Source organism: Microtus oregoni, unplaced genomic scaffold (assembly GCF_018167655.1).
Source record: "Microtus oregoni isolate MIOR12 unplaced genomic scaffold, Mior012 000012F_ref0000307, whole genome shotgun sequence".
In the NCBI taxonomy this organism is placed as follows: domain Eukaryota; kingdom Metazoa; phylum Chordata; class Mammalia; order Rodentia; family Cricetidae; genus Microtus; species Microtus oregoni.
This window is the reverse complement of record NW_024543071.1, coordinates 27,504,341-27,527,564: the sequence shown is the minus strand read 5'-3', so window position 1 is coordinate 27,527,564 and position 23,224 is coordinate 27,504,341. Positions and strand designations below refer to the sequence as shown.

Here is a 23,224-nt window from a genome sequence, read left to right as displayed (position 1 = left end):
TGTAACATAGTACATATGTTTATATAGCATTCCTATGATGCAGATATGATATATTTGCTCTTTTGAGTCAGGTTCTCACCATATAGCTCTGATTTGTCTGGAATTCGTGGCTATTCTTGGCTAGTATCATAGTTATTTTTTTTTAACCAAGAATAATCCTCACCACTAGTGAATAGAACATCTAATGTATAACTCAGAGTTAGGTAAACTCTTTATCAGTAAAGGTATATTAGCATTTCCTTTTAAGTTCAGCTTTATGGGGTAGTTATGTAGCCCTGCCAATTTACATTCATTACAGCAGACGTACTCAATATAATGTGCAGCGAATTAGTGTAAGAATTTAAAGTTAGTGTTAATCCTATAATATGGTCCCCCTTTTTCATGTTTGGCCAAGATTTTCCACATAAGTAGAACTTTGAAATAGGAAGAAAAAGCTAAAGGGATTCTTTTTTCATCATGTACTCTAGTTTTTAAAAATAACATTCATTATTTGGGGTTGGGATGGGAGGAATGAAATGGGGCATGTGTGTACCAGGGTCTCAGTGTGGAGTTAGAGAACTATCGAAGTGGTTCTCTACTTCTTTATTGGCACTGGGAATGGCACTCAGGTCGTTAGACTTACAGGAAGCACCTTTGCCCTACCGAGCCATCGTAGAAGTTTACATGCTGTTTTCTTATCAAGGAGAGGGAAGTAAGCTTAAGGTCTGCCTGCCTGCCTCTGACAGGGAATGTTACTTCTTTGCTTTGCTTGTATTGGCTTTTCAGATGTTTGGTATCCCCAGTAGTGCATTCGTTTCCAGAAGGATGGTGGGGATGCTGCTGAAACCATTTCAGGACTGTGTTCTTATGAACTCCGCCCCTCAGTTTTGTAACTTAGCTGTATTTTTGGTGTAACACAAGTTGTAAAATTGAGTTGCATATCTTCATGTCTGACTTTGCTACATTGTCTAAATCAATTTCTGTCTTTCTTTTGTATACTTGTACTATGGCAAGTGTATAGAGCTCTGCAGAATAACTAACTGACTTTTCTTTCTTTAAAAAATAAAAAAAAAATCCTGTAGATTTTCAGACTGAAGTAGAATAGTTTCTTTCTTTCTTTGTTTTAATTAGTGATTGCAGAACTAATTTTGTTTACTTTGGAATCTTTGAATAGGATGTAATTACTCAAGGTATGTAATTCTGCTTTGAATCAGCTATCTTTAAAAGAGTTGTATTCCTTAAAGTGATTCATAAAATCAATATACATGTTTAAAGTTGGAAGCAAATTTTTGTTTCGATTTTTTTTTCATTAACTTTTTTTTTCTTTAATGAGACTCGTTTTTGAGTATTTGTATTCCTCTAAATTAGAGGTTAAGTAGAATTTAAGTTTTTCTTTTACTCTTAGAATGAAGTTTTGGGAGATATTATTAAGGTTGTCTCTAGGTCTCTGTATTACATTATCTTCCATCAAACAAACCTTACTTGATGTGTTACACTTTATGTATAGGAGTGTGTGTAGGCTAGCAATCAATGTGGGTGCCTTCCTCTTTTGCTCTCTGCCTTATCTTTTGAGACAGAGTTTTTTTTTGAGCCTGTACTTCACCCATTTGGCTAGACTGTCTGTCTTCTGTCTCTACCCTCCAGTGCTGGCTTACAGTTGTGCACCACCATCCGGGGCTTTGCATTGGTGCTGGGGACCTGCCCTCAGATCACTGTGGTTGCATAGTAAGTGTTTGCTTTATTTATGGAACCAATTTCTCAGCCTCCATGGGATACTCATTTGAACTGATAATATTTATAGGTGTATTTTATCAACAGACATAAGTCTTACATAGCCGGACATAGGAAATATGCTGATTTTGTAGGCAAGGCTCAGTGAATTAGAAAGGCAGCCTGCTGGAATGCAAAAGAATATCGCTTGGAATTAGCCAGACCCCCAAATACAGCTTAAATTCCTGTCCCAGTTTCCATCTTTCTAGTATGAGGCAAAGCTGTGATTTGTACGTGTTTGTTTTCGTTAGAAGTATGTGGTATTTTCAGAGTATAGTGTGCTTACTCAGGAGGATCCCCTCCTACGTCATGTGGAACTTTTGCTAGTGTCTGGAGACATTTTGGTGGGCATGGCCATAACTGAGGTGGCAGAAGACTTGATTGCATTTAGACATCTGCAGGACGTGGGATCTGGCAAGTGCTAGATGAAGTGTCTGATAAGCCTTAGATTGTGGATGGGCCTAACTAGGTTTTCTGCCTGGTGTGGGGCTTATGTTTCTTGATAAGAACTTTGTCCACTAAAGATTTCACTAGTAAGAAAACGATTTATTTGATGAGGTCTCATGTCTTTGGCGTTGTGAGATTTTGGACCTGTTAGAAAAATTAAACTTGTGTGTATGCTGTTGAGAAGGCTGTCACAGGGAATGCAGGAGGGGATGGACTTAAAAGACAGCAGATAAAGTCGGATGTGTCACTCAAGCCTGCAATTCTAGTACTCTCGAAGCTGAGGCAGGAGGATTGTTTTATGTTTGAGGATAGCCTGGGCAACCTTGTACTGCTATACTTTGAGTTCTACAAGTCAGACCCTAAAAAAGAAGGATTGTTTTGTTCCATGTGTGAACAATTTTCTCTATAATCGTTTAGGGAGTTAGTTTGTTGCTAGTGTCTTTAATGTTACTATCGTTTAACATTTTCTTTAGTCTTAGACTTTTACTCTAACCCTTTATTTCTTCAGATCGGATGCAGTTAAATGTGCTGATGTGAAATGGAAATTTCTAACAAGTAATAACAGAAACAGTTACATTTTTCCGGATGAGGAGGACCGGGCTACTTGACTGCAATATTGGATGCTTGTTCTTTTCTGAGCCTTCCATTTGTTGTCAGCTTGGTTGAATTAAAGTGTTTTACTTACCTAAAATAAAAATTGAAACCGCTGTGAAGTTTTTCTGCTTTGGGGGTGCGAGTTTCAATTAGTCCAGAGATGCAAAGAAACCAAGGGAGTAAAAAGGACATTGGAGTTCTTGTTTTATTTTTAGGGATCACAAACATAATTATAAGTGTTCTAGGAATAGATTAGTTACTAAATTTTTTTTTCTGTTTAATTTTACAATTTCATTTTACAGTCACTTTACACAGAATAAAATGTCAAGACCTTATTTTCTAATTTCATAGAAAGTTTAAGTGCTGATTTAGAATTTTGGTTCTTGAAGTTAAAGGGAGATGTTTAGATATACTAATAAATATTGTAAAGGCAATGTGACTTATTACAGTAGCCTCCTTCAGCAAGAAAAGCAAATGGTCTTCATTGCTTTAATCCAGCTGGATAAATTATAGTGATTAAAGTCTATGAGTTAAAAACTCATTTGCTTAATAAAGAAAATTCTTTTTATAAAAAGATTACTAAGCTAGCTTTTTTTTTTTTTTGTTTTTGTTTTTTTTTTGTTTTTCGAGACAGGGTTTCTCTGTAGCCTTGGAGCCTGTCCTGGAACTAGCTTTTGTAGACCAGGCTGTCCTCAAACTCAGAGATCCGTCTGCCTTTGCCTCTCGAGTACGGAGATTAAAGGCATGTGCCACCACTGCCCAACAAAATCACCTTTTAAAAAACTTAATAACTTCACATTGTTTTCTAATTCATGATGAACTTAAATGTCTTTTTCTTTTTGAATAATTTGCATAATGCTTCATAATGGTAATTGTCAAAAATATTTACTTATACATTAAGGTTTCTCCATTTTTTTTCTCTTAATATAGTTCCTTGGAGTGGACTTATGGTGTCAAATCGGGACAGTTTTTATGATTCAGATTTAACAACAACAAAAAAAACAAAACAAAATCTAAGTACTAGAGCCTTGAAATGTCTCCATCCAAAATCACTTTTAGGAAATCTATTGCACGTCTAATACTTAACGTTTATATTACTTATGAAGACAACATGATATATGTATGTAATATGTTATATATAATGTGTATATATATATATATATATATATATATATATATATATATATAGGAGACAGTTTCTGATTCTCTAGCCCATGCTGACCTGTCTCACTATATATATCCTAGTTTTTCATCCTCTTAAGGACTATGATTATAGGCTTGTATTACTATTCCAGGACCAAAATACTTTTAATAGGTTAATTTCATTTACTTTGGAGTATTTTTGCTGTGTTAAAATTGAAGTGGGATAGAAGCAATTTGAATAAACTATTTTCACACTAAAATGGGCATAGCTCTGTTGATGTCCTTTTGAATCCAGGATTATTGGCTTGCCATGATGCTACTGTTTTGTATTTTGAATGATATGGTTTATATTTGCATAGTTGCCCACATTGTTATACTATTAATTGATGAAAGTTTTTTGTGCATTTGCACTGACAAGTACTATTTATAGTGAAAAGTGAATTTAGCAGTTTTGTTAGACATTATTTTTAAGTCCTATTCTAAAAGAAAACCTTTATCCTTATCAACTAATTGATAATCTTTATCAGTGAACTATACTGATATTTTTGAACATAATATTTAAAACAAAGTGATCCAAACACAATTGTCTTGTTTTTATAAACAAAGTTACTACCAGGTGTGCCTGTATGGCCTGATTTTTAGCACCTGGGAGTTGTCTTCAGGAAAATCAGACGTTCAGAGTTGGCCTTGGCTATGTAGTAATGTTGAAGCCTAGCCTACGCCACAGGAGACCCTTAAAACTTAAAAACCATGTCAAATCAAAAAACAAAATTACTTGCTTATTATTAAGTACATTTTCCCCCCCAAATAAAATTAAACTTAAACTGAGATTTTTCACCTAGGCATGATGTTTGCTGTCTTAGGTTCTAGTAAAACTTAGTGATGGCAAAAATATTTCTTTAGTATTTCCATGTTGCCCTTTTGAAGGTGACAGACACAGTCCAGTGTCTCGAGTAGTTTCTGTGGACTAGTTTATCGGAAATTTGCATGAAATAGCCGTATATTAAGCAGTGAGATGCATTCTTTATCTAGATTATATCCAGATTGTGATCACAATTGTGTGTTTGAAAACACGTGAGGGTCCTTACTAAGGGTGTTTGCGTTTCACTCCTGAGAAGGTCACAGGTTGTTTTTGCTGTGTGGTGTCTAGGAGCCCAGGCCTGCCACCTGTTCTAAGTGGTAGTGTTTTTGGAATCATCTAGTAGTTTTTAAGACCTAAGATTGTTTTAGGCCTAAGATCTGCTATCATTTGTACTTCGTTTGTAAGCCACTCAGGGGCTGCTAATGCTGCTGCTGCAAGCCTGGAGTGTTTGGATGCTTCAGTAGAAGTGTTGTGTTTTCACTTGAAATACCAAATTACACGATATTTTGGGGTTTCCAAGCTAGGGTTTTAACAAGTTACATAAGAATTGATAATATGAAACTTAGTGAGGGAACTGATATATTAAGTAACTTTAAACATTTGCTTCAAGTATTTTTTCAAGTCTTGTGCTCTTTTTCCTCCCACAACTTTATTCTGATCTGTATATAAAAGAAGTAGCTCATTTAAACATTTTCTCCTGCATCTTAAGTTACTTAAGAAGTTGTTTCTAATTTAAACATTTCATCCCTATGAACTAAGTTGATGTTAGGTATGTTGTATAGAAATCTTTAAAATGCCTTCATAGAATCTGATGAATTTTAGTTATTTTTTTGGTTTTTGGTTTTTCTTTTTTTCTTCCTTTTTTGAGACTGAGTTTCTCTGTGTATTTCTGATTCTCCTGGAACTCACTCTGTAGACCAAGCTAGCCTCAAATTCACAGAGATCTGCACGCCTCTTGCCTTCCTAAGTGCTGGGATTAAAAGCGTGCACCACCACTGCCCAGCTGGTTTTGATTGTTCAAGACAAAGTCTCACTATGTATCTCTGATTGTCCTGGAACTCCCTCTGTGACCAGGCTGGACTTAGACTGTCTCCCAAGTGCTGGGATTAAAGACTTGTGCCCTCCCCCACCCCCCAGGCTTAGCTTTTTTTTTTAATCATTAATTTACCTTTATTTTCTTGAATAGGTTTTTTTTTTTTTTATGTGCCAAGTGGTTACTAGAATAAAAAAAATGGTTTAAGTTTTGATAACTGAATTTGTACTCTCAAACACAATTTTGCCTGGGGCCTGTACTTTTGGTACTTCAGCCTCACCAGGTTAGTGTCTGTGAGGGAGAAGATTCTGTTAGTACAGTTTTGGGACGTTGACTGGCATGACTTTTCTTTTGGTCAGGACTGAATTACAGGCCATGAAACCTCAGCCTTTTTGCATTGGAAGCCAGTGTGTATGCAAATGATCCTTCTTACCCTGTTAAATTCAGTTTTTACCCAAATGCTGAAAGTTTACAAATAATTACCCATTCTGCTTATTTAGTGTTTGGATAATGTGGAGTCTTAAAAGGGTTCCTCTCTCATTATTTTCATTTATGTTCCTTCCATTTAATTGGTGTTTTTGTCTTCTTGTGTACTGAATTTTGTATCTCCCTCTCTTCCTTTCTGATAGGGCCTCATGTGTAGTCCCAGCTGGCCTGAACCCCTTCCTGCCTCTGCCTCCTGGAGTTAGGAGAGCTCCACTTCACCGCAGCCAAACACCACATGTTTATTAGTTGGAAAGGTTGACTTTCTTCAGTTTTTTTCTTCAAAATTTTAGCCTAATTTCTTTCTACATTTTTAAAATATGTTCTCTGAACTTGAAGATGACTGAGTGCAAAGGCGCTTTCTCTCACAGTGGCAGGAGTTCTTTCTTTACAGAAATTGTGCTCCTTTAGTGTACTACTAAAAGTAAGACATTTGTTTATTTAAACATGCACCAAAGACTTGTTCTTACTTTCAGTCATAAATACAGTTAAAATGTCATTGAAAAATTTCATACTCTAAAATGAATTTTGACTAGCATTTTTGTATATAATTTCAGAGTTTGGGAAATAGTTTACAACTCAGATATAAAGTTGATTATAATGGTTAAAATGCTTTCAGTGGGAAAGGAATCCTTTCACAGTGTTAAAACAAGACAGTTATAAATTCATTAATATGATTCTCTACTAGAGTTATGAGTGACTATATATCTGCATGATTTAAAACGTACATATTACTTCCGGTTCATGTTCTTTTTCTTCAGTTCAAAATAATCTGTTGGGGGCAGACTGACTCAGATCACCTGGAAAAGAAACTAAGTCATTTCCCGATGATTCTAGGCTGGAAGTATAGGATAAAAAACTTGATTTATTTCATATATCACATTAAAGCCATATGTAAAGTGAACTAATCCAGTCTACACATCTGGAGTTTTTCTGTTTTAAATAGTCTCAAAGACTTTACTTTGAAGGGCAAATTTTGATTTGTTGAAAACAAGTGTAAAAATTTTGCAATTTTGGCTAAACTAGTAGAGAAAGATCTATTGTTGGGGGCATTTGTATTAGAACCTGTGAAGTGGGTTCTGCATCTCTAAGCTCTTTGAACCTCCAAAATCAGTACAGGTACAGGTGAATGCTTTGGAATGTTTTGTTTTTTCAAAACGCCGTTACTACTGAGGGAATTGACACCAAGTATGACTAGGTGTTCTCAAATTACTGGGACATCCCTGGTACATCTTTACATCTTACCTGTAGGAATATCTTTCCTGTGGTAAGTTAGAGACCGTAATGTCTTTTGCATGATTATTAAGTAGCTAAAACTTAGTGGGTTTTGTTTTTGTTTTCTGTTTTTTTTTTGTTTTTGTTTTTTATTTTTAAGCAGCATATTGAAGGAGTAACTTAGGAATAACTTAGGAATCTAATATCAAACATAAAGAGTATAGCACATTAGAGATATTCCTATGAACTTTTTATGCTAAGGTTGGGTCAATTACAGCTTTAACTTTCGTAGTCTTTTGTATGCACCATTGTGATTTTGCTTTAGAAAATTTGTGTTTGGCTTAGTTCTCATGAAGCTGTTCACAAGCTTTTGAAAGCTGTTAGGTAAGTTGTTTTCATGCTTTCATATAGAAAATGAAAGTTTTTGCATTGAGTCTATTTTAATCTATATGCATGTAGGATTTGAATTGCTTTTAGAAGGATTTTTTTTTTTCCTTTTGAGATAGGGTTTCTGTGTAGCTTTGGAGTCTGTCCTGGAGATCGATCTGTAGACTGTGCTGGCCTTGAATTTGCAGAGATCTGCCTGTCTCTGCCACCTTAGTGCTGGGATTAAAGGCGTGCATCACCACCACCACCTGGCTTCAGAAGGATTCTTAAACTTGGAGGAATTCAGTGAAAAAAATTTGCTGGGGATTTAACCAGCAAAAAATTTGCTGGGGACTTCATATGCAAGGCAAAGTATGCCGCTGAGGTAACTGTCCTCTTCTTTACTTTTGAGTTACACTTTCCTTAAGTTACCCAGGCTAATCTTAAAGTCAGAAGGCCTCGTACTTGTGATCTTCCTTTCTCAAACCTACCAAATAGCTGACATTATAAGCATGTACCACTTATACCAGACTGCTTCTGTCTCAAAAGTTGTCACTGGCACTGGGTGTGGTACCTGTAATTTTAGTAAATGGGGGAAGAGGCAGAAGGATCAAAAGGAATTGGCCAGACAGGTGGTGGTGCACACCTTCAATCCTAGCACTTGGGAGACAGAGGCAGGTGAATCTCTGTGAGTCTCCAGGTGATGGGGTTACAGGTGAGAACTTTACCTGCCTGGCCTATTATTTTGTTTATAAAAGCTTTTTTTTTTTTAAAAAAAATTGTTATTTGTACAACAGTCTACCTCCATGTATGCCTGCAGGCCAGACGAGGGTGCCAGATCTCATTACAGATGGTTGTGAGCCACCATGTGGTTGCTGGGAATTCAACTCAGGTCCTCTGGAAGAACAGTTAGGCTCTTAACCGCTGAGCCATCTCTCCAGCCCCTGGCCTATTATTTTTAAAGCTGTGTATAATAACTGTTTTTTTTTTTTTTACCAGCTATGCTAAATGCCATGGTTTGCTTCTGTACTCTGTTGTAGTTATTTCCATTTCTCTTATGAATGGCACTACTCGGAATCTTTGTAGACTGAGCTTTCTTGTGTGGTTTATTTTCCTCAACTGTATTGCTGGAGCAGAAAGAAAACATACACGTGTTATAGTTATATCTTAGAGATTCCTTGTCAAGTGTACCAGTTTATAGTATTGTTTATTAAGTAGAAAAACTACTAGCAATGTCTGCCTGCAAGGTCTGTATACCCAGGTTGGCCTTGAATTTGCAACCCTCTGGCCTTAGCTTCTTAAGTGCTGGTTTTACAGGCATCAGAGGCATGTGCCATGGTGTCTGAATACAATTATTTGTAGTTCTTTTGTTTTGTTTTTAAATTGAGACAAGATTTTATACCTCTGGCAGGCTGGTGTGAAACTTGCTATGTAGACCAGGTTGGCCCGGAGCTTTGGGGCCCTACTGACTGCCTCTCAAATGCTGGAATTTTAGGTTTGTGGCTACCACACCCATAATAATAACCTCTTGGTTACAACTATAGAGCCCATTCCCTTTTATAGATTGAAAGATGTCTTCAGATATCTTACTTGAGTCAACTAGCAAGGAAGTTAAATGTAAGAAATTCTGTTAGCTTACAGAGAGCAAACCTAACACATGAGACCCAGACATTGATTTACCTGAAGTCATCAGCTTCATGTTGCAGATTTGGAGGTGTCACTTTGGTGTTCTGTAGCAGGGGGAGATATTCATCATCCCATGGTTGGAACAGGGCCTGGTACCTCGTAAACAGTTACACAGCCCAATGTTCTTGTTCTTAAAGCCCCTTTAGTTCCCTCTCTTTTTTAAATTTCCCTATTTTCCTTGTAATATGTAACATGTAAACTTTCACTGCCATCGCTTGAAAGCACTGGCGGATAGCAAGGGAAGACAGAAATGGTAAATGCAGGTAGTTCTTGGTGTCTGCTGATTGGATACGCCGCGATCAAGATTTTTTTCGACAGAGAATTCCCTTGTTCTTGACTCTGACTTCATTTATATATATATGCCCAATCAAATTGAACTGCTTGCCATGGCATCCTTAACCCTTTCTGTGCTTTAAGTAAATCCCATCTTTTTTGTGTGCGTCTTATTGGCTTGGTTTCTATCTCTCTTCATTCTCTGCTTGGACCCTTTAGCCACTTACGCCTTTTCTAATATAATTTTATTTTATGTGTGTGTTATGCCTGCATTTATGTCTGCCTGATGCATCTTATTGGCTTGGTTTCTATCTCTCTTCATTCTCTGCTTGGACCCTTTAGCCACTTACGCCTTTTCTAATATAATTTTATTTTATGTGTGTGTTATGCCTGCATTTATGTCTGCCTGATATCTACAGAGGCCAGAAAAAGACATAACATCTCCTGGAACTGGAGTTACAGATGGTTGTGAGCTGCCATATGGGTGCTGAGAACCAAACCTAGATCCTTTTTCTGCAAGAGCAACAAGTATACTTAATGCCGAGGTATCTCTCCAGCCCGTTTTCTTTTGTCACTGAGACAAGGCTCTTGAGAGGGTTATGAACATAGTATTCACTTGGTGATAGTTTATTTCACAGAATTATTTCTTCATCTAAAAGCATCTTAATTTTAAAAAATGTAATAGTACTTTAAGTGCCGTTGTAGGTAGGTCTCTATGCCTGTATTTCTGGAAAGAACAGGAGCTCCTTGAGGGCAGTAGTCTTGACATAGCCTCCCATTGGCAGTGTCCACTGCATAGAATGTTCAGTACATGGGTGATTTCCTAGATGGAGGGGCCATTGAGTTTAGGAAGTCTGTGGCATCCATTTCTGTGAGGTTATGGACAAATAGTTTCTTTAGGATGATAACCAGTCTGGGGATAGTGCTCAGAGGTGGAGCACAGCAGTTACTAACAGCAGCCGAAAAGAGGTCAGGAAATTAACCCAATCTTGGCCAACTTGTTCAGTTTATTAGTATTCAGGGCACAGAACTAAATGTGAAGTTAGCTCTGGATGGAATGACCTTATATTGAGAGACTTGGTTCTGTGCTTCTCTAGGAGGGAAGTGTTAATATTCACGGAGAATGGTGATAATTGTTTTCTTTTAATAAAATTCAGTTCTTTGTTGCGTTGTTCAGTAAAGCATAGATTACTCCAATCTTTAAGGGTGTGCATATATGTATATATGTTTTTTCTTTGTGTGTATTGTGTTGAGCCAAGCAAAACCCTCTGTCAATAAACTGTCTTTTTCCAACCTCTCAATTTATATTTTGACCAAAACTAATTTACAATGTTTTGGGTGGGAATTTCAGAGTAATGATAATTATGACTGGGCCCCTATCTGGTGACTCAGTCTTTTGCTTGTATTTACCGTTTTAAGTTTTTAAGCTCAAAAAAATTGAATCTTTTAAAAAAATAAACTCAAAGTTGTATTGCTTTTTGTCTTGGTTAAACCTCTCCTTGCTTGCTTTTTTCCCCTCATTACTGAACATGATATAACCAGCACATTTCAATAATTAAAGGAGAGCTATATTTTTAGGTGTGACCCATTTCCCAATTTAGAATAATAGATGACCGATAATATTTATGATATTTAAATGATAATCATTTTATTTTGGAACTTCTCTAATTCTTTTTTGATTGAGGTGAATTTATGTCTTAGAGTGACAAAATTGTTCCTGGCACAGAAAATGCTATCAGACTATGTATGTCTGTCTATACATGTACTTAAGAAATTAGGAGCCTCAAGGCTGTAATGTAACTAGACTTGCTGAAGATGCTAGGTCATGTCCTGCAGAATGTGTAATTTGTCTTGTTTACTCTTGTGTGATGACATTTAGCCATCTACATTGTTCCTATGAGTTAACAGTTTTACCTAAAGGCTTTGTGAGTTAGTATTCAAGATACTTGGCCATCACAGATGTTGCTCTGCCCTGTAGTGTATATGACTGCAGCTTTCTCAGTGGCTCAGAGATTGATTGGTGAGTTACATGAGGGGGGCAAATAGATCCAGAATACATAGCCAGATATCTTTAGTGACAGTTTTAAAGGGAGCAGTTTGGCTTAGCTGATGTGAAAAGTCTGATAGTTAATCATGAGATGAGAGCGGATGGGTGGAGCCCCAGAGTAAGTGAGAGCTGGAAAGATGGGCAGGCTTCATTGAGATGTAGACTTTTTTTAGTTAACTAAATTAAATTCTTCCTGAGTATAGAGGTTTTGTTTCTGTGTTAACTGTTGTGCAACAGAGTTGAAACTAATAGACATGCTAAATACTGATTACATTGATTAGGAGAGAGTAACCAGACTTAAACCTCAATTGAGTATTGTGACCTCACTAGTGGAGGGCTAGAGGTCTTCCAGGTTATCTCTTCCAGCTCAGTCTTTGTGTAGTAGTCCAAGTTAAGTTGAGTGACTTGTCCAGGTTATACAGCTCAGGGGACACTAGCTTTCTATCTTCCAGGGTCTCTCTGTATTTACTTCTTTCTTATTGGTCTGATCATTGTTAACCAGGAAAAATGAGAAGTTGTACTGTTATGTCTTTTCAGGCTGGTTCAGGTTTTTGTTTTGAGTTTACCCTGACACACTAGCTGTATGATTTACAAAATATGGAGGTTTTATTTTCCTTGTATGCCTTAACATTGTAAATATCGAGATGACCTTTTGTCTTAGGTTCTTACTTACTTACTGGTTTTGTTGTTGGTGTTATTGTTATTTTTGTGTTTCAAGATAGGATTTCTCTGTGTAGCCCTGGCTGTCCTGGAACTCACTTTGTAGACTAGGCTGGCCTTCAACTCAGAGATCTCTCTGCCACTGCCTGACAAGTGCTGGGATTAAAGGCCTTCCAGCTTCTTACCTGTTGTTTAATTTTTTTATGTTTGTGATAGTTTCTCACTGTAATCTAGGCTCATCTGAAATTTGTTCCATGTCCAAGAATAGCCTTTAATATAGGCTTGTATTATGCTCAGCTTTAGGTTTATTTTTCAAGGTACTAAATAAGAGAATTTTTAACAGTATTTTGTTGTAAAATTGTTTTGAAAGTCCTTTTTAGAGTGATGTGTTTATCGGTATTTCTTAATTATATATCATAGGTTGTAGACATACATTTGACAACCTTTTATAATTATAGCTATAGTGGGGGAAGCTAATGTTTTAAAATGCATGAATATTTGTATAGTTGCATATTTTAGGTATTTCCTTAATTTAAATACTCAGATATTTATCCAAATATTATTGCTATGGGATTTCCTGCAGAAAGACTTGAAGGTGTATACAGGAACAATATTGATGATGTAGTAAGGTAAGAACTCTTGATTTTCTATTTCATTTATTAATAAACTATATTGATATGTTTTATTTAGAAGATTCCTAAAACAGAGCAGTATGTGCATTATGATGTAGAGTTTGTTTTGTTATGATAGTGCTCTGAAAGTTTTTAACTTAAACATCTGGTAGCTCTTACTGAATGCAATTCACTGGATAAGAACTGACCACATATATAATCATGTGTTTGTGTGATGTGATTTTTTTTCTTTTTTTTTTTCTTTTTGTATCTGGTAAGATGCCTCTTACCAGGTTAGTGCCTGGCTTCTATTACAGTACAAGTTTTTAATTTTACATTTGGAGTAGTCTTTGAGTTATTTAGTTATTCACACTGAGATGTGGGTGACTGGTAAGTCATGTTTATGTGGAACTTACACATGTACTAGTGTTTGATGCAGTGGTTATAGAAGGGAATTGTTGGGCCACATGAAAGAATAAATTCAGAGCTTTATGATAAACATAATTTTCCAAGTATAATTGTGATTCAATTCAGAAAAGTCTTTCTCAAGGCCCAGTCAAAAATACTTTATGACCTAAGAATATATAAAATTGCCTGTTGGGCAAATTAGTTTGAACGTATTTTCTAATTTCAGAATAAAAATACATGTAAATGAACATTAAATTTTTAGTATGAACTGTAATGTTCATTAATAATGATTCATTAATATTGGGTCTTGCTATGTTTGCTATGCTTTTTAAAAGTACTTGAATAGTTAAAAGTTAAAATTCTGGATTATTTCTTGTACTCAAAGTATCTTTCCTGGGACTTCTAACTACTTTGTTATTATGTGGATTTAAATAGGTGGAAAAGCACTTTGTAACTTAGAAGGTTGTATGCATTTGTAGTGGTCTATGAATACATGACTTTATATGAGTTAGCTATCAGTTTTTCTAAGTTGTGTTCATTTAGATATTATAGTATTATTTATGTTTTGTTCAAGTTTAAGTTTCACTGTCTATAAAATTTACCAAAATCCCCAAGCCCCTGTACTACTTTGTAGTTTCTATTAAATTTTAGGTTGTACTGTCAGAAGTATTGTTTAAAACTTTTAAAAGTAGGGAAGGGAAATGCATTTGTCTTCTCATAATTAGATAGAACATAGTGGAAGGGTGAAGTGATTGTCTTATACTCTAACAATAAAAACTAGGGAGTCTGATATCAGGGTAAGAACTTGAAAGATGAGAGAAGTGTCAGAGAAGCCACCAGTGACCTCCTCTCTCCCCACCCTATCACCTCTCCCTCCCTGCCTCATTTCCTGCTGCCCAGATCCAAATAATCACACAGGAACTATATTAATTACAACACTGTTTGGATAGTAGTTTAGGCATATTCCCAACTAGCTCTTACATCTTAAATTAACCCATTTCTATTAATCTGTGTATTGCCACAAGGCTGTGGCCTACCAGTAAGGTTCAGGTGTCTGTTTCCTTCGGCAGCTACATGGCATCTCTTTGACTGACCTCTTTTGCTCTCTATCTCTGGAATTTTTGCCTAGCTGTATTCTGCCCTGCCATAGGCCAAAGCCACTTCTTTATTAACCAATGGTAATAAAACATTCACAGCATACAGAGGAGAATACTACATCAGCTTCCCTCCCCCCCTTTCTCGCGCTTCTATCCAATAAGGGTAGGACATTCTTGGCTCCATTCTCCTACTTCCTGTATCTATCTGTCCTCAGTTCTCTGAAACCTCTGTGGTTTTGGTCAGCTAGCTCTGCCCTCTGATTCAAAACAAACTTTATTGCCAGTCTTAGGGATGTCAGTGCAATCAAAATATCACACAACAGAAGGATAGTTTGCACGGCAGACCGATAGGAGTAGCAGCTTGGTAGTCAGTGATGACACAGAGAAAATAAAATAAGCCATAGAAAACAGAGCAAAGGGGGATTGTTTGAACTGCAAGTTGCAGAATATGGTAAATGAGCAGTCTGGCCAGATACGAGTCACCAGATAATATATTTTCTGCTTTGATGCAGAATTGATTATGCCCTGCATGTAATGTCTCTTAAGATGAACTATTTCACATCAATTTTATATTCACCGAGGACGAATTTAATAAAGCCAAATTAGTACTTCAGCTTCTAAATCAAAAAAGGGTATGAGTACTTTGAGTAGAGGGAACATTTTCTGGCATGTAAGGTTCTTCTGAGTAATCTGGCATGCTCATTTTATATTGGCTTCTGCTAAGTATGGATTAATCAGTGAGGATGATTGATCATCTTTCAGGTTACTGGCAGAATCCAGTTTCTAGACCTTTACCACTGGTTATTAGACCTTATAATAACTCAGCCAAGAATATGTTGTGTTGGGAAGTTAGTTTGGTCTTGAATCTTCTGGTTTCATAATTCCTACACTTAGACTTGCAAGTTAAAAGGTTTATGTTCACTTTGTAATTAGTAACCAAGACTGAAATTGATTCAGTTTGGCTTTATCTATTCTAGTTTGTTTTATTTAGCCTTATGGGCTTTGTCAGATGTTTTCCTAAAGAGTTTCTTATCTAGATTATTTGTTTAGCTAGTTCTTTTAGCCAGCTGATTTTGTCACCTCTTCCTATGTTTTTAGCATAGCATATGGAGAACTAGCTGTGTATAAAACTATGTTCCCGGTGGGATTTGTTGTTATTGTTCTTTGTTTAGTTTATAAGCTAAATGACCAGCAATGTGTGGATGGCTCTGTTTACCAGCTCCCCACCCTCTGTTATATGGTGCTTAGAAAGGAAGGTAACATTTTCCTTACACACTAAAATGACTACAAATAATATTTTTCGTGTGCATGTGTGTTATTTTGGAGCTGGGTCTCACCTAAGTAGCCTTGGCTAGCCTGGAGGTCCCTATGTAGACCAGTCTGGTCTTGAACTCACAGACATTGGCCTGCCTCTGCCTCTGAGTGCTAGAATTAAAAGCATGTGTTACTACATGGCACCCTTACAAATAATTCTTAGTTAACAACCTTTAGGATTGACTCTTTCAAAGAACATCTGTGTCCAACATCTGAATAGCTGGTGACTTTAGTTTGTTTACACTATATTGGTGATATTACGAATAATCAATAGTGATTCTTTTTTGCTTTGAAGTTAGTAACATCTCAGAAATATTTTCATTTTTTATACCTTTTATATTAGTCACTATTAGCGTCTGTCACCAAATAACATGGCAGAAATAGGTAATGGAAAAGAGGTTTAGTTTGTCTCATGGTTGCAGAAGGATTTCAGCCTTTGCATTTGAGAATGCAGGGCAGAGGCACCCCAGATTCATCCATCCATGGCATCATGAACTTGTAGCAGAAGTTCATGGTGGAAGGAGTGTGTACCAGTGACGCCTCGTAGTAGTGGACAAGAAGCAGGGACTAGGGGACTCTTCAGATACCTGCTCCTAGAGACTCATTTCTGACAGCCAGATTTTACTTCCAAAAGGCTCCACAAAGCATAACAGCTTTGCTCTTTTATTAATGTTTTTCAGTTGAGCTTTCTTCACTTTGTCTAGTGGGGTGTCCAAAGGATATCTTGAAGTATTTTATCTAATTCCACATTTTTCTTATGATTTTCCCTAAACAGGAGATACTGTATAAAACTTAGTCTTTGTTATTGTAGTATATTGTTACCTGGAGTGAAGCAAACTTAAATTGCAAATATCTTTAAGCTTACATGCTTACATTGTTCTGTGATTAGAGGTTTGAGATATTTAGTGTCATGGTAATGTGAAATTTCATATTTGAAGATTTGAGACAAATATTTAACTTCTCCATTTGAGATCAGGGATTGATATAAACAATGTAAATGGAGAAAGAAACCAAGTTGGAACTTTGCGTGCTCTGTTTCTGTCTCTCTGTCTCTGTCTCTGTCTCTCTCTCTGTGTGTCTCTGTCTGTCTGTTTTTCAAGACAGGTAGTCTCTATGTAGCCCTGACTGTCCTAGAACTCGCTCTGTAGATCAGGCTGGCGTCAAACTCACAGAGATCCACCTACCTGACTCTACCTTCCAAGTGCTGAGATTAAAGGTGTGTGCTTCCACCACACAACGGAACTTTACTTTCTTAATTGCAGATGATTTACTTATCTGAGGGATGAACACTGATGATCAGCACAGTTTAAGGGAGGGAATATAAGAGCATCTCTGCATTAGGTTTTTCTTTTTTTCCTCTCTATATTTCTTGCGCTAAGATCTTGCCCTGAGCTAGGGGTAATATGAAACCACATTTTGTTCTGATAGTTCATTACTCTTTGATTTGTGGGTTTACGTTGTCCCTTAGGCCAAGATGAAATTGCCATTTCTAATTCTAAGCAGTCTTTAACAGACTGGTGCATAGTGTACTGAAGGAGTGTATCTTGTGAACTGTTCTGCGCCCAAGGAGTCAGGAAAATGTAGATGGAGCAGAGGCAAACTGCCTTCTATGCAGATACTCACAGTGCCACCATGTGCGCCTTTCCCACCTTTTATGTTTCCTCCATGTTTTTTCATCTTTCTAGATGGCATTTCATGGAGCTCGATTTGGGAAATGTTGAAAATGAAAAAGTTATGTGTATAATTTTTTTCTCCTTGTCTGAATCTGTGGCAATTTATTGTAAAGTTTATAATAACATTTTTATAACTTTGCTGTGTTTTAAGGTAGGGTCATACTATACGACCCAGGCTGACTTATATAGTCCAGGCTGGTTTTGAACTCATGATCCTTACACTTTTACCTATGGGTGCTGCCATACTAGCATGTTCACCCAAGGTTTTTAATAAGGAAACAATTAGAGTTTTATGACATAACGATTTAGCAAGAGTATCTATTACTGTCTTGTATACTTGACTTCCTTACCCATGTGTAACCTGTTACAGATTCAAGACTATTCTTTCTTGGCTGCTAGCATATACATTTTTTCTCTGAAGAAACTTTGCAAATGTTCAATTCTTAGTTATATGTACATTCCTCAATCAAGCTTAATTATATGTTTGTTGATTTTCAATAAGTAAGAAGCATTTGTTATTCTGACATCATTATTGACTATCATTTAAAAATGAGACTTGAAAACAGATTGATCAGAGGCCAACTTCACAATAATGACTAGGAAGGATATATTACTTCTGTTCTTCCTGTCTACCATTTCTTGTTCCTTCCCTCGTTTTGCCTGCCTCTTTCCCACTTAAAGTGAGTTCATATAAAAAAAATCAATCATTGCTTTTGAACTGTGTAATTTGAGTGATATTTAATATTTTCACAGTGTAGCCAGAGGTGATGCACTCACCATGTATACCAAACTCCAGAACATTTTTGTTGCTCCTGAAGAAAGTCCCATTTCTCTCGGCTGCCTCTCTCTCAGTTTTGTAAGCTATATTTCTTTGCTCATAGGGAGATTTAGTCTATTAGACAATAAATATATTATGGGCACAAATCTAGCTTTGCTATTTTAATAGTGGATACTATTTTCTGTACATTATTTACTTACTATTTATAGTGTTAACTATTATTACTAGCTTACATTTACCATCTTACTAAGTTTTAGAGTGAATCTAATCCCTGTTTCACTTTCATAAGTGATTTAAGAGAAATTAAAATCTTCAGTTGCCACATCTTGGAAGTAGCAAGAGGCTGAAAGTTGAGTCCATGTCTGTAAGATTCCAAAGTTGATTTTTTTCTTTATTGCTTGTTATTATATTTGAGACAGGGTCTCATTATGTAGTTAAGGCCAGTCTTGAACTCATGATCCTCTGAACTCTGTATCCTTAATGCTGGGCGTATTATCTGCTCGGCAAAAGTTCAAGGTTTTTCTTTTTTATTGGGGGTGGGGAGCAGTTCTGCGGGTTGAATTCCAAGATATCAATCACTAGGTGTTCCACCACTGCAGAGCTCAGAGCTGCTTTCCTTAATATCTGTTTTTCTGTGTATCACAGGACAGAATCTGGAAACCTTTGTAGAAATCTGACCATATTTAAAAACCAGGAAGCCTCATTCTGAAACCTACATTTCTAGCTTATTTTAAAAAACTGACATAATTGTCAAAACTGGAGTCATATTCCTGTGTGCCGGATCAGCTAGGGTTGTGTAATGCCTGACCTTTGTCACACGTGGTTAGGTTGCCATTTCTCCTCTTCTGCTAACAGACTGATCATTAGGCATTAACAACTGTAACTGTGCTATGTATACTCAGTATTTTTACTTTATTAGTGAATGTATAGCAAGATTTTGGTAATCAGTAAATTATTGTAAAGCTGAAAATGTGCTATAAGGGACTAGAGAGGAGGCACAAAGATCAAGAGAACCGGCTGCTCTTACAAAGGGCCTGGGTTTGGTTCCTAGCACCCAGGCAGTGCTAGGACTGCCTGTAATTCCACTTCCAGGGAATCTGATGCTCTCAGACACTCATGTGCTCTCCACTAATGTACAAGCAGTCAAAATACTCATGCACATGAAATAAAATTTAAAAGAATCTTAAAAAGTACTGTGTTTTCCAACATTGTTCAAAAACACACCAGAGGATCAGCATAGAATTCTGATCTCCAGTTCCCAGAAGTCACAACAAGCAAATGTTTGGAAACTTTACTTTCTTTTCTACTTGTTTCTAATATTCTGTTGTGTCGAAGAAAATACTTTATTTGATGTCTGTTCATTTACATTTATTCTTTGATTTGATGTCTAGTTAAAAGTCACAAACTAGTGGAGTTCATTTGTGTCTGAACATCGAGTTTATCTGTACATGGTGTGTCTTTTGTTGTTGAGCAGGTTGTGTGAGGAGTCTTAGGCTGGTAGCCTTTACCGTGCTATTCAAGTCCCACTTTTTCTTGCCTGTCCATCCACTACTGTGTTGAAGTGTGTCGTGTATATCAAAGTGTGCAATTACTCCTTTAGAACTATCTCTTATTTTCATTTGGTTGAATTTTGTTTATTTATTTGGGTTTATTTTTGTTTTTGTTAAGACGGGTCTTATGTAGTCTATTCCTTGAATATGTGATCCTCCTGCCTCCACCTTTAGAGTGCCGGGATTACAGAGGTATGACTCTGCCTGGCTGCTTTAGGTATTTGGATGGTTTCCCACTAGATGTCTAAGTTTTTACAATTATTAGAATCTTCTTGATGTGTTGATCCTTTTATTGTTTATTTTTAATCTCATACTTTAAATCTAGTGTATTTTCTAATACTAATCTCACTCTTTGGATTATTACATAGAATTTTTATTTGCCCTCTTTTAATCTGTTTGTGTTTGTAAATTAAAAAATCTGTTTGTGCTTATGTGTTTTGTGAATAGTATGTTGTTGGATCATGCTTTTTGTATGCTTTCTGCCAGTCTCTGTCTATTGGAAGGTTTTTAGCTTGTTCACACTTACTGGTACAGGGAGAGTTACTGTCCTACAGTTTGCTGTTTGTTTCTGGTTTGCCTTACTGCCTTTTTTCTTCAGTTGATGTTTTATAATGAAATGTTTTAATTTCTTGGTGTTTTTATTCTGGAGCTGTTTTCCTGTGGTTACCATAGGAATTGCATTGAACATCCTAAACTTGCAATACCAGTTTACCTTTAGTAGTATTCAAGCCTTGGTTCCTGTACAATTCCATCCTTACTTCCTGTTAGCTTTTAAAAAAATTTGTAAAGTTGTATTTTTTAATGCCATTTATCCATTATTTAACAATTGGATTTTTAAAAATACCATATCTAAAATCATGTAGAAAACAAAATGTGGAATTCCAAGTTAAAGTTATACTTCCATTAGATTTGATGTTTGTTGTTATAATTGTCATTTCTCAGAGTTCATCATTTCATCCTGTAGCTTCAAGTTGCTGTAGTTCCCTTTATCTGAGGTTTCAGCTTAGGTGTAGTCAATAGTGGTTCAAAAATACTATTTGCCTTTCCTCTTGAGAAAAGTACCATATTTATATAACTTTCACTATATTGTAGTGTTAAAATTGTTGTGTTTAAATATTACGGTTAATGTTTTACTGTGCCTAGTTTATTAAACTATCATAGATAAATAGGTATAGGAAAAAATGTGTATATATAGTTTGTTGCTGACTACAGCTTTAGGCAACCACTATGGGAGGAGAGTGTAGTGTAATGTATCCTCTGGGGGTTAGTGCTCCATCATTCCCACTTGAAGGACTCCCTTCAGCATTTCTTTGAAGGACTAGTCTTTTGGTAATAAGTATCCTTAATTTTTGTTTCTCTGGGAATATCTAAGTATTCCTCATTTTTGAAGTACAGTTTTGCTGGATATTTTTGGTTGATATTCTTGTCTTCTAGGGCTTTAAATATTGTTGTATTTTTGCTTCCTGTTTCTCAAGATTTTTGAGGGCAAAAAACCTGCACTGAGGCTCCTTTCTTTATGTCAAGTTGCTTCTTTCGTTCTGCATTGAGACTGCAGATCTTCTCCCTCCCTCCCTTCCCCTCTCCTTGCCTCCTCTCCCCTCCCTTCCCTTCCTTCCCGCCTTCCTGTTTTCCTTGTTTTGTTTCTTTTCCAAGGCAGGATTTCTCAGTGTAGCTTTGACTGATCTGGAACTTGATCTGTAGACCAGGCTCTGCCTCCTGAATGCTGGGACTAAAGGTGTGTGCTACCACTGCCCAACTGACTGGGTTTTTCTAAAGACAGTGTCTCACAGTACATACTGACCTGGAGCTCTCTAATACTTGAACTTCTGGTCCTCCTGCTTCCACCTGGCTAGTGATGGGATTTTAAGTGACCTCACCATGAGAGGTTTATGCAGAGCTTGGAATGGATCCCAGGGCTTTGTGTGTGTTAGGTAAATGCTCTTATCAAATGAGGTACATCCCCAGTCTGTATTTGTCTTTTGATGGTTTGATTGTGATCTGTCTAGTGATTCTCTGAGTTTTTGTGACTTGTAGTCCATTGAGCCACAAATTCTGTATGTTTCTCTTTCATCAGGTTTAAGAAGTTTGTTACTTCTGCAAATAGCCGTCTTTCCGAAATCCTCCAGATAAATAATTTAGCCCAGTTGATGGTGTCTTACAGGTTGCTTAATATCTTTACTTTTCTTCAGTAAGTTGCTTTCGGTATTTTGATATTTATCCCTCTCCCCCAACTCTCTTCCTATATAACTTTATGTTATGTTCTCCCCAAATCAGGTCCAGTTAGTGTTGAACACCCACTACTGGGTGTGTTGCCTGCCTTGGATTGGGATGGGGCTTTGGCTAGAGCTTTCACAGGTCTGTCATGTTTTATAGTTGCAGTGTGCGTCTGCCCTGTTGTTTCTGGGAAAACACTGTTTCCTTGAAGTCACCCTTCACCTCTGGCTCCTAGAAGTCTTTCTGCCCCTCTTCTGCATATATCCCTGAGCCTCGAGGAAAGGGGTGTGATACAGAATGCCATTTAGAGCTGAGCATTCTGAAGTCTTATTCTTTGCATGCTGACCAGTTGTGGGTCTTTGTGTTAATTGCCATCTATAAGAAACTTCTCTGATGAGGGTTGAGTGGTATGCTGATGTATCGGTATAGCAATAAGTCATTAAGAATCATTCTATTGCTATGTCTACCTAGCAGAGTAATAGTAGGTTTTTGTGGTGATATTTTGTGTGTGTTTTTAACAAATAAAGCTTGACTGAAGATCAGAGTACAGAACTTAGTCACTAGAGGCCAGGGAATGGTGGCATATACTTTTAATCCCAGGACTCGGGAGACAGAGGCAGAGGGATCTCTGGTAGTTCAGGGGCCACGCTGGGCTACACAAGATTGAATCTGTCTAAAAGAGAAACAGCTCACACAAAGGTGATCCTAGCACTTGGGATTCCATGGGAGGTGGGAGATGGAGACAGGAGTGATATGGCTCGGGGGTGGAGAGAGAAATATAAGGTGGGAGGAGACAGGAGCTCAAGGGAGTCTGAGGAGGCTGTCTGAGGACAAGATTGCCCCTTTGGACTGAGCATTGGTAGAGGTAAAAGGTCCTCCCTCCATAGTGGCTGGCCACTCTGCTTCTCTTATCTCTTAGTTTTCACCCCCTAATATCTGACTCTGGGTGTTTTTATTAAGAGCAATTAGAATTTGTGCTACAGGGTTGTGTTTTTTTTTTTTTTATTTACCAAAGCTCCAT

The 23,224-nt window shown here is 36.9% G+C and overlaps 1 protein-coding gene across 1 annotated transcript in view; it reads left to right on the top strand.

Moving 5' to 3' along the window:
* Window positions 1-23,224, top strand: part of Pten (phosphatase and tensin homolog) — a 70,798-nt gene that overhangs the window by 6,509 nt on the left and 41,065 nt on the right. Inside the window, exon 3 of the mRNA XM_041661345.1 lies at window positions 13,103-13,187. Within this exon, the coding sequence (XP_041517279.1) occupies window positions 13,103-13,187 (85 nt within the window). The remainder of the gene's footprint in view (window positions 1-13,102; window positions 13,188-23,224) is intronic.